Here is a 12,074-nt window from a genome sequence, read left to right on the forward strand (position 1 = left end):
GTGGGGTTTTTTGACATCACAGGTGATTTTTCATAAGGTGAAGGGATGATGTGTGCTTGAAGTATAGATCTAAAAGTGCTAGAAAGAGCTTCATGTCCCATACCAGCTCTTCATCCTTCTGCCCACTTTCTTACATTTTGGTAATGTTTTCATCAACCCAAATTGTCATTGGAATAGACAGGGGGGACTTGGACATTGAAACTACGCCACTTTCTTCCTTTTTGTTGCTTTATGTAAACATTTCCCCCTGAATTGCTCGAAGTTTACTTAGCTGCAGCTGTTGCAGTAATTTGTTTTCTACCACTTCAGTGGAAGTGAGCAATTTAGAGGTTTCTTCCCTGTGATGTGGTGTCCTGTGCAACTGCAGAGCCAATTACTGCTTTCCTATATTACTGGAAATACCGGTTTTCATAGCCACAAGTCTTCACAAAATGTCAGCTTTTAAAAACACCACTTTGTAAACACTATTTTTTTTTTTTAAGTCAACTCAATAAATTTAGAACCAGCCCAGAAATCTGTGGGTTGGATTTTAAATGCTTTAAAATTTTCATCTCCCTGTTAATGATTCGATGTAGGAGAAGTGGATATTAGGCTGCAGAAATAGGTCACAGCTGAGAAAATGGAGAAGACACTAACTGGGATGTCTGGACCCTCAAGGATTAGTGTCACCTGCTCTTACATTGTTATGCTGGTGCTGCATGAGTTTCCTGGAGCAATTTCAAAGGCTGAGGCTCTGCTCTTTCCCTGAAGATGTCTAACCTGGCTGAACATTCCAGGCACCATTCTCATTTCTGCTTGACCAAAGGAGAGTCATGGCTCTGGAATGTTCAGCAAAAGATGAATTTGCTGTGCTTATGCCAGTGAGAGCTCTCAGGGTCACTGGGGAGTTGTTCTCCTGGTGTTAATTGCTCCACACCCAGAAAAGTCTGCTCATACACTTCTCTTTACTGGTTTTCCTCTGGAGGACTCTGACCTATATTAAAAAAAAGCCCTGCTAAAGCACAACAACTTTGGCAGCTTTTGATCTTTAAGTGAGCTAAATTCTTAGCCTGGGGGGTCCTGTCCATGTGCAGAGTTCTCTTTTGTCTCTGGACACTGAAAAAGCTCATTGCCAGAGAAGATAAAATTCTTTCCCTTCAGGAAGTAAAATCCTTTCTTCACAATATGCTCAGCTTCTTACTGGTAAAATAGCAAGCAGGCTTTGAATTAGAGTTCTTTTTGGATATTTCCTGCTTGACTGAGATTAAAAGGTCCTGAAAGGTACATAGCCATAACTGCTTGTGTTCAGGTCAGATAAAAAGGAGAGACCCCAACCCACAGCACAGACCTTCTGGTGGAAGGCAGTGATTTGAAAACAAACAAATCTCATGCACTTTATAACTTTACAAGCTAGAGAGAAAAAATATAATTTAAAATAATTAGAAAAATAGAGGGCAATAGCTGTTTCTCCAGAAATGTGCTGACACCTACATTGTTCTCTTTGGAGTTCAGTCCCTTCCTCCAGGTATTTCTCACATGGACTTGTTCCCACCCTGCTGGCTCAGGAATTGCCCTCTCCATTTAAATCAGGGTGCACGTGGGGTGTTTTGGATGATTCCTGCACACTCTGATGCTGGATCATGTGGCTGATTACAGGTTGGCCTGGTGTACATGTTCAACCTCATTGTTGGAACAGGAGCCCTGACCATGCCCAAGGCCTTTGCCACAGCAGGGTGGCTCGTCAGCCTCGTCCTCCTGATGTTCCTGGGATTTATGAGGTAGGATGTGTGTGTGTGTGTTTCTGTCTGTCTGTCTCTTTAGGGGACTGGGAGGTTCAGCTGGGTGAGGACACTGCAAAGACTTTTGCTGTTTTCCTGTGTGCTCTGTCCCTCTGCTCCTTGAGTGTTGATTTCTGCAGGGGTGTTGCCTGAGTTGGAAGGATGCACTTCCTGACTCTCTGGTACATCCCATTTCCTGACTGATGGGAAGGACTTTTCCTCCAGTCCAGAGGCTTGTGGGACCTTTATCCCCTCTACCTTTCTGACATTGTCCTCACTGTGGATACATTCCATGCTTGCCTCTGTCACAGATCAGTTCCCCAAACACCATCCAGGTCTCAGGTGGCACAGGGTCAAGTCTTTGCTTTGTGACTTGCAGATGTGTAAGCTTTCTCTTGGCTTCTGGCAATGCTTTCACAGCTGAAAGAGTGTCAGGAACACAAATTCCTGTATAGCCAGGCCTGTCTTAGGCCCTTCAGACCTTTGCTGCTCAAGACTCTGGAGATGGTCTCCTGTTTGTCACACTGGTTCACTGTGAGCTGCTGCCCAGGTACCTCCCTGCTGGAGCAGCAGGTGGAGCTGAAGGCTGTGGATGCAGCACTGATTGCTGAGGAGTTGCTGCTACAATTGCCATCTTCTGGTGGGCTGGGAATCCCTGCTTGCTTCTTGCTTGGCTTTAAAACAAAATAAAACAAAACAAAATTCCCTCCTGCCATTTGTACAAATGGACTTTTGAAGTGCCAGCCTTTTCAGTGAGCAGTTCTGCCAGCCTGAATGTGCCTTTGATTTGGAGGCAGAGCTTTTGGCATCTGTTCTGTGCTGCTGTGCAGGGAGACTGTATGGTCAAATGCTTGTGACTGCCCCACCTCAGAGCTGGCTGCTGCAAAGGCTTGGTAAAATGATATCTGTGGGGTTTCCAGTAACTGGGAGCTTTAGGAGAAATTCCTTTTAGCTACGTTTGTTTAAAAGCATAAATTCAACATATGGAATTCAGCACCAGCAGACAATCCTTCAAGGTCAGCAGGAGAGCACAAACCTCCAAAGCTGTGTACCAGAACTGCACTGGATTAAGCTCAGAAGGCACAGCTCAAAGTGCTGCATGCCTTGGGAGCTCTTGCTTTTGTTCTGGTACTTGGGACTTCCTCATGCCCACTGGGCACCTTTGGCACAGGAAAAGCCTGGGCAGAAATTGCTACACAGGCCTCAGCACTTCCTTTTATTCTTGCAAAACTCATCTCTTTCTTGAACTCAATAGGCAAGTCCAGTTCCTGAAGTAGTGAGAAACCACTTTAAAGCCTTAAATAAGATTGATTTGAGGAGGTTTTAAAATTTATTTATTAATATTACAGGACTGGTTTTAGCTGAGATAATGATATTCATTCCATCAGTGTCTCCCTGGACAGCTTTTCCACTGGCCTCCAGCATTTGCCTGCATGTGTTATGTGCTCCTTCTTATATTGTTGCTTTGCTTCTGATGCCATGTGTAAGATTCTTTAAGGGACCAGAGTATCTTTGCTATGAGCTTCAGAGAAGAGCTGGGTTTGTCATAGGTTCTAAAAAGAGGAAGGAAACTTGCTTTCTAAGAAAGATCAAAATTCTCTTGCTGTCTTCAACCCACAGGAATGCCAGGAATGTGCCTTCCAAATATCTAAAATGTCTTATTATATCTGAAGGTGTGTTATATTGTGGTCTGCTTGAACACCTTATTCTCAAGAGCAGAAGGAAGCAATAAACTGAGATGAAACACTGTCAAAATAGTGTGTGGGGAACTGGCAAAAGGATTGTTTTGGTTTGTTTGTTTTCTCCTGCAAACAGATGGGAATTTTTCTCCATCTCTGTTCAGTGACAGTTCTTGACTATTACTGATGATATCAATTGAATTCTTCTCTCTGTAGCTATATGACTACAACCTTTGTGGTGGAAGCCATGGCTGCTGCAAATGCCCAGCTGAGATGGAAGAGAATGGAAAAACGCAAGGTTTGTGTGGGTTTAATTTTCCTTTTCCTCCTCTTGTTTTATCACGTAGGATTTTCCTGGCATTCCTCTGCATCTTTGCCTTGTCTTGTTACTAACTCTAAGGAAATAAATTTCTACTGTACTTAACTTTGCCAAATAAAATATAGCTGTTAGTTCCCTGTGGGGTTGCTCATTAAAGACAGGATTTTCTGCTCCTGCATTGAAAAATCTCTTGTGCTGTTCACATTTCTTACTGATCACGCTCTCCTTGCCCAGAAATGCTGCTCAGTGAATGTGGAGAGGTGGCAGCCAATATATTGGTGCTATTTGGAGTGTGCTGAGGACTATAAATCCTTGCTGATCTCAGGTCATTTAACTGGGACAGGCTGGGATGTCCTTGCTGTTGCTTGGGCAGTATCCCAGGTTGTGGACAGTTCTGAATTATGTCCTTGCTGTGAAACTTACTTGTGGCTTTACTGGATCAGAGGGAGGCATAATTGTTTGCACTGATTTAGACCCCTGGCTTGGTGTTAGTGGGATGGAGTTAGGAACTAGACCTGCTTGTGCTAGCTAAATATGCTTGGGTTATTTTTTTCCTCCCAGTTCTGCAACGCTGCAGATCTTCCTGAAGTTTCTAACTTCCATGTGCCACTTATCATGGCATGAACTGGGCAGTGTTGCTGTGTGTGTGACCTGGGGGTGGTACATGTCACTCACTTGAGCCTGCTCTGCTGGTGTCCTCCTCTGCCCTCCACAGCATCCTCTGGGTTCCCTGGTATTGCCTTTCCTTGCATGTCCTCCCCTCCTGCTTGGGACCTTCCTTTGAGTGTCTGGGAGTAACCATGACGTGGGGTAGCACAGCCTGTACTGTGGGTAGCAGATATCTCAGCAGTGATCTCTTCCTCCAGGAGGATGATGAGGATGAGGATTCTTCCTCTGGAGTGTCTGACAGTGATGTTCTCCTCCAAGATGGCTACGAGCGAGCAGAGACACGGCCTATCCTGTCAGTTCGTGAGTACCCAGTTCATGCTTTCACTGCTGTGAGGCCTCTTCTCTGCAGACACTGTTCCAGTGGGCTCCTCTGTCCATTTCACCCTTAGTTCCACATGCTCTCATCCCAAAGTCCTCAGCACTTGTAAGATAAGATTCATTGAGAATTCAGTTTGCCTTCTGCAGCCTGATAAAGATCTTTTCCCTCTACGTCAATGAGATGAGAACATCTTATTTTCTAAACACCTTAGACTAGCTTCAGCAGAGAAATTGGCCCAGTGACTCTGCAGCTGTGGAGTTGGACATACTGTCCTTCAAACTGCTGCTAGAGGTTCCCAAGTATCCAGGTAACCTGGCCTTAGGGCTTATTGGAGGCACTGGTTGAAACACTTCTTGCTTTTTAACTTGCAGAGAGACGTGGCTCAGCCAATATCTTTGAAATCACTGAGAGGGTGGAAATGGGCCAGATGGCTTCCATGTTCTTCAATAAAGGTAAGTGATGAACATTTTCCAAAGGCCCTTTGGGTCCTCCTGCATGTTTTGTGTATAGCTGTTCTGTAAGTTTGCATGCTTCTCAGTGTGGGTTTGCATCTTAAGTTTGTGATGATTCCACCCAGATGTGCTGTTCCTTCTCACTGTGGACTCTATTCATCCTCCTGTGTGGTGTTTCTGTAAGGTATTTATGGGCCAGGTGGGCCAGAACCTGCTGTGGTGGGCATGGAACCAGCCAAACATGCAGGTTATGGGAGCAGCCTTGATAAAGGCAAGTGCCTTTTGTGACTGCAGCTCACCTACCTCTGAACTGCATGTGTCCTCTGTCATCTCCACTTTCTGAGGCAGTAGGGCCCAGCTGTAATGTTTGCCAGTTGCATTTTGGTTGTGTAGCATTTGAGAATAAAGCATTCAGGCTTCTCTGAGCCTTGTAGATAGCAGCCTGAAGGAAAGAGACTTCTGATAGGAGCTTCTAGGAATTGTCTGCCTCTGGGGAATTATTAAGAGAGCTGGGACACAAACTGCTGAAGAGGTCCCTGCTGAGGATGTGATAGGCAGCTGGCTTGTCTTTTTGCTTTTAAATGTCTTTGGTATGCCAGGCAGCAAACTTGTAACCCTGCTCTAATAAAGGCCCACCCATTGCTGCGTGTGATAGAAATGCAAACCACAGTGATGAAGTTTCTGAAACCTGGAAAGCAGGACAATGAAATGCTGTGCAGAGCCAGAACATCATCAGACACCATGGCTGTGGAGTTTTGAGCCTGTCAGGCCCCATTTTTTGTGGAAAGTGATGTTTTCCCTTGTTCACTGGCTTGCAAAGAGGTAATGGAAGGCTGGGTTTTTTCCACTACATTACATCAGTGTTGTACCAGTGTAAAGCTGTTGCCTCTGAAGGACAGCTGGGCTTAAGGAGTGAATATTCTTTGAACTTTATTTTTTGCTTTTAAAGTGAATTGAAAAAACTTTTAAAATTTCCTGCATGCCTCTTCTGGGATGTTGTAGATTTGAATCACTTAGGACTATCAAAATAATCCACCTTGGACTAGGCTGCCACATTTTTAGTCAGAGAAGTGAAGTGTGTCAGAAACATCTTGTTCCTGGTTTTGCCTGTACCACTGAGTTGTTATGACCTGAGGCAAGTTTTCTTGCTTGTTTGCTCTGCTGTGTGTAAAATATGGTGAACACATCCCTGTCTCTTGATGCTCCTCTGAGGAGTAATATTTGAGAAGTGCTTTGAGAGCAGTCATGTAACAGGGTTTAGCTGTATTGCTGAGGATGGGGATCACAGGAGTCAGAGCATTCTCATCGAGTTTCAGAAGGCCCCTTCTCTGCAAGTGCTTCATAGGGGAGCTGGAAAGGACCCCCAGGAGCCAGGCAGGTTCTGGGCCTCTCTGGTGCTCAGCCAGTAGAGGGTGCTGGGATCTGTGTCCTCTCTCCATCAGCACTGATGGAGCTTCCGAGCAAAGTGAAATAAACTGCTTAGTACTCTTAAATCTTAATCCCTCTTCTTAATGTTGCTTTAGCCAGAGTTATCTGATTTCTGTGTTAGGGATCCTCCCCAGGGTCTGCTCAGCCCATCACAAGGGATGAATCCATCTGCAAGAAGGTGGCTGGAGCAGCTGCAGGCCATGGCCTCACCCTACTCGTGACTTCCAGATGGGGTGAGGTGCCCACAGCAAAGGACCTGGGGCAGGTGTAGTTCATGTGCTGCTTTCCCTGTGTCAGAGCTCAGCAGTGAGGCTCCATCCCTGTCACTGGTTCAGAGACACCCTCTGTGAGGCTCCATCCCTGTCACTGGTTCAGAGACACCCTCTGTGAGGCTCCATCCCTGTCACTGGTTCAGAGACACCCCAGTGGCTGCAGGGACAGACAGGTGAAGGACCTCCCTCTGCAGGTCCCTGCTGAGGTGCTCCCTCCCCACAGCTGCACAGAAAGGCCTTCAGCAAGGGCAGCAGCTCAGTGGCCACTCAGTGCTGAGAAACTGGGCCACACTGGGGAGTTCCCAGCTCCAAGCACCAGCCTGTGAGGTTTCACAGCTGGCCAATGTCTGGGTGTTTACTGATGATATACAATGTATGGATCTAAACCCAAGGTGATGGAGGGCTTTGCAGCCTCCAGAGGGAAGGCTGATGAAAGCTGTGCAGTAGACCTCAAAACCCCTGATTTCTAGTGAGTTCTCTGCTCCTTTCCCTTGACTGATTTTTATTTTCAACAATCTGACAGGAGTTGAATCTGCAGTCCTAGGAGGTAAGCTGGGGATAAATCTCAATTTCAGATTGTCTGCTTTCTTAAAGGGAGCTGACTTAGGTTTAGGCTGTGAAGAGACTGTGTGCTCTTTTGAAAGAGCTGGCTCTGAAAAACTACTTTTTTTTTCTTGATTTGATTTTTTTACTTTTTAATGTTGGGTGCTTTCTTCTGGAACTGAGTAGTCATTTATTGCAGTAATAGATTCTAGGCACATCTATCACGCTGTTTCCTCACAGGAAGTAATTGCTTTTTTTTTTTTTTTTTTCACCTCGTTTTGTGCCAAGTAATGAAAGTATTGATCAGGGAGGGTCAGCAGCAGTTTATAAAATAAGTGATGTTAAAGTCTTCCTGTCTTGGAGAGGAGTGTCACCTGTGCTTCCTGCAGACAGAGAGGTCTGCAATGGAATGGGGGTGCTGCTGAGGCTGAGCTGGTCATGTCAGCTTTATTTTGTGTGTGTGTGGGGAGGGGTAGCTGAGTCCTGAGACCAGTCACAGATCCCAAAACAGAATATCTATCTGAGTCTGTGTAGCCCTCAGCTTTGTGTCTCTGCAGCTTCTGTCCCATATTAGGTATTTTTTAAAACCTTCAACCCTTCTTAATGGGAAATGGGAAAAGACAGGTTGGTAGTTTGTTGCTGTCTCCAGAACAATGCAGAGACTCCCTAACTGTGAAGACATCTTTCACAGAGCAAGAAAACAATGGGAGACCTATATGGAATGATCTGACAATTTCTGTAGCAAGTCCATTTGTCTCCAGGAACAACTCTAGAGCACTGATTTAGTGTGCTACTGTACAGAAGCAGGGCAGCTGATACAGCCCCTGTCATGCTAAGCAGGCTCAGCATACAGAATAATTTATTTAAACAAAGGAGAGTGCCTAATCATGTTTCCTGACATCCAGAGATCCAGGGGCAGCATGATAGCAGAACATGGCAAAGCTTTGCAGCACCCAAGCACTGTAGGAATGAGTCTTCAGTCCTGCAGCAGGGTTGTCCTTGTTTGATAGTTGTCACAGCTGTGAGTGTGAGGTTTGCTCAAGCTGCACTGGGATTAAGCATCAGGTGGCATCACAACTTGAAACTGTGGGCAGGTTTCTTGAGCTGTTTTCCTTCAATGTCAACTTCCTAAATTAAATAAATGTGAGGCTTTTATTCTGTAACTCATCTGACTCTGAAATAAATTATCTTCCAACTTGTTGGTGAGATTTATACAGACTTGCTTGCAAGAAGAGAATCCTGGAGTCTCATCAAGCATTTCTTTATCCCTTTAGATTTTAGCTCTTTAAAGTGGTGTCTTCTTGTGCCTCAGTAAGGTTGATCTGTGCAGCCAGTTAATTTGTGTAAGATTTTCTTTTGACCTCATAGGTGAAGGTAGGGCAAGCTTTAAATTAAAAATAATTTTTTAAAAAGCAGAAAAAAATTATCCCGAAAAATGAGTAGGGGCAGGAACATGTACAGTGTATATGTGGTGGCATCAGGGTAAGTGGGATGCAGAAACAGTTTTAAAGCTTTGCAGGATTGGTTCAAGTTGCCAGTGGTGGGGGATCTCCCAAAGCAGCTCCAGTTCAGCCCATTGCAATCTGAGCTCTGAAGGGCTAAATCCCTACAAGTCCATATTGTGAAGGTCCTGCAGGTTTGCAGTCAGAGGATTTGGAATCAGCAGAGCCTAGAAACATTCTCTCTGCATTTCACTGTGTCAGGCTGTGCTCACACTGAGTCTGAGAGCATCACCCAGATGTTTGCCTGTGGCTGTTCAGAGCTGACAGCTTTGTCTGGCAGGTGACTTATGTGAGACCTGTTGGTCTTGACTGCAGGGTGGGCTTGAACTAGAGGGTTTATTTAGTGTCAGTACCAGGTATTGAAGGTGGCAGAGTGGAGCTCTGAGACCCCTCATGCCCCATCAGTTCCTGTTCCATGGTAAGTTCCCTGAGCTTGGGTGGTTTGCTGCAGAAACCACGGAGGCAAATGGTGATTTAAGATCTTAAAATTTTTGTATATTTGAAGTGCAGAGAACAAGAGTCTCTGTGTACTCCGCTGAATCTGGACAATATTTTCTTTTTCTGCAGTGGGTGTCAACCTCTTCTATTTCTGCATAATTATCTACCTCTATGGAGACCTGGCAATCTATGCAGCAGCGGTGCCAGTGTCCCTAATGCAGGTGACCTGGTAAGTGTGCCTACTCCTGAGGGCTGTGTGCTGCCAGGGGACAGGGCAGGCTTGGGCTTTGGTGGGGTGATAAGTCTGACTAGGATCAGCTGTACTTTCCAAAGCATGGGGTGGAGAAATGACTCAAGGACAGCTCATCTCTTGTGGGTGGGTGGTGAAGTTGTGTTCCTCACCTGTGTGCCTGACTGCAAAGCAGCTGACCTGATTCCAGACAAGTGCTCAGGTGTGCAGTGTTTCCAGCACGTGCAGACATGAGACTTGTTGCTCCATAGTTTGATTGCAATACTCTGCAATATGTTGCCTTCTCTCTCCCTTTGGGTAAGAGTTGAGGGGTGTGATGCTTACTAAGCCTGAGGCCAGTGGGTGTTGTTGGACTTAGCTCTGCACTGGGAGTGGTGCCTTTCTCAAAGAAGCAGATAATAGATTGGTTTGATCAAATCTGGGCTGGATTTGTACTTCAGTCTTCAAAATGGAAAACCTCAGCGATCCATAAAAGATCTAAGCTCACCAGCTTGATGATTAAATGGCAAAACCTGCAAAAAACTGCAGGCAATCCAAGAATTTGTCTTTAAACTTCTGGTTTAAGGCAGTGTAACTCAGCAACTCGCTGTGTTATGCTGTCCAGAAAATGTCAGGAAGTGAATGTGACCAGGGACAGAGAGGAGGATTGGCCTCCTCTCATTCTTCTTTCTTGCAGGAGAGGGGAAGACATCTGCTAGGAGTTAATTATTCTCTTTTGTTTCTCCCTCCTTTCCCAGCAGTGTCACTGGCAACCATTCTTGCAGTGTTGGAGACAGCACAAAGTACAACGACACGGACAAGTGCTGGGGGCCAATTCGAAGGATTGATGCTTACAGGCTGTATCTGGTGAGCTCCTGCAACTGGGATGACCACTGTTGCCATTTAAACTCTGCTTCTAGTGCACAGGGAGGTTTTTTCCTTGCAGAAATTATGCAGTTCAAGTGAACAACAGAATATTAAACTTTTGGTTCTGTCTGACTTTTTTGCCAAAATACTCCTTCCCTATTCTTGGTGACATGGCTGTGTTTGAACTTGTTGGCCATCAGAATGGTTCTTATGGTTTTGAGTTTGAGTCCTGTCCATCTTGGTGTGTAGTTTTATATTGCTTAAGCAGGTGGGATATTTTTGCCAAAGTTTTTTTTTTTCAGGCTGGCTAATTAATATTTGCTTGGGGGGTAATTGTTGTCAAGATACTGAAGTATATCAAACTCACTTGAGTGCTTTAGAATATAAAATACCCAGAGTTGGAAGGGACTCACAAGGATCATCGAGTCCATTCTTGATGTGAATAAAATTGTTAATGCTGCAGGAGAATCTGCTGCTTGAAAGATGATGGAAACAACCAGCTTAGACAACATCCAGTGGTGAACACTGCCTTAGTAATAGCTTTGTCTAGTTCAGGATTGTCTATTGCATCTAAAGCCGTGCTGGGGTTCTGCTCTGACCCCAGGGTTTTTCCCAGAGGATGATGAACATGGCTTCTTTAGAGCCTGGGGAGTGCTGAGCGCTTGGATTTGGAGACAGATGTCAGTAGGGCAGAATGGGAGGAGGGAAGGATGCTAGTGCTGCATAGTGTGGCTTCTGTTAAGGGTCTCAGTGAGAATTTTAAGTAAAAGGAATGAGGGTGGCTACGTGTGTGCAGAGAAATCCAGAGGTAATTTTAGAGTCAGTACATTTTGGAGATGCAGTGGATCACATCCAGTGTCACTGCAAAAGTAAGAGCTGGGCCTCAGAAATATTAGTGAGTGTCAAAAACTAGTTAATTATTTAAGAGAAATATTATTGCTTTATTAAATTCTGTCTTGGTCTGTTTCTTTAAAACTTCTAGAAGATTGAAGATTTCCTTCCTGAATTTCAATAACTCTCCCTGACCCAGCAGAAGGAGCTAGTCAGAAAAGGCAGACATGCATTAATTACTGCCTGTGTCTCTCAGATATTGTGTCTATAATTCATGAAGATAATTGTTGTTAGGACTTGCAAAATTAAAAAAATTAAGACTCTGTAAGCATTAGACTTGAAGTCTGTGTACATAACTCTCAGAGGAGCTTTTCCCTCTGCTTGTCTTGTGGATTTGGAGAATAAATATCTGCAAAGTCTTGCTAGTGGTTAATCCTTTTCTGCTCAGTAACTGGGATGAGGCTTCAGTGTTGTTCTCTACGCCCTCTTAGGTGGAGGGTGGGATTGTTTGTGGGAGAACAGACCAGTCTGTAGTGGGTTACTGGTGGAGGTCAATTCTCACAATCACTATTTTCAGGATACTTCTGGATGTCAGCATTATCTCTAAGTTCTCCTTTTCTGTTAAAAGTCTCTAATGCTTCTTACTGGGTGAAGCTGGGAGTAAACTGGAACTTGTTCTGTCTCCAGCTCTTCTGGTCCCACTCCCTGTTTGACCTGTGTGATTTTATTCTCCAGAAAACAGAGAGGATGGTGACCTCTTTAGAGAGGG

At 44.9% G+C, this 12,074-nt stretch overlaps 1 protein-coding gene across 2 annotated transcripts in view; it reads left to right on the forward strand.

The window, feature by feature from the left end:
• TMEM104 (transmembrane protein 104) overlaps window positions 1-12,074 on the forward strand; it is a 43,725-nt gene that overhangs the window by 1,612 nt on the left and 30,039 nt on the right. The window contains exons 3-8 of one of the 2 annotated variants that reach the window (XM_063176099.1): window positions 1,636-1,757; window positions 3,653-3,734; window positions 4,622-4,724; window positions 5,115-5,195; window positions 9,508-9,607; window positions 10,366-10,474. In XM_063176099.1, coding sequence (XP_063032169.1) covers window positions 1,636-1,757; window positions 3,653-3,734; window positions 4,622-4,724; window positions 5,115-5,195; window positions 9,508-9,607; window positions 10,366-10,474 — 597 coding nt within the window. The remainder of the gene's footprint in view (window positions 1-1,635; window positions 1,758-3,652; window positions 3,735-4,621; window positions 4,725-5,114; window positions 5,196-9,507; window positions 9,608-10,365; window positions 10,475-12,074) is intronic. The other variant, XM_063176100.1, reaches the window with a different exon arrangement.

Source organism: Melospiza melodia, chromosome 24 (assembly GCF_035770615.1).
Source record: "Melospiza melodia melodia isolate bMelMel2 chromosome 24, bMelMel2.pri, whole genome shotgun sequence".
In the NCBI taxonomy this organism is placed as follows: domain Eukaryota; kingdom Metazoa; phylum Chordata; class Aves; order Passeriformes; family Passerellidae; genus Melospiza; species Melospiza melodia.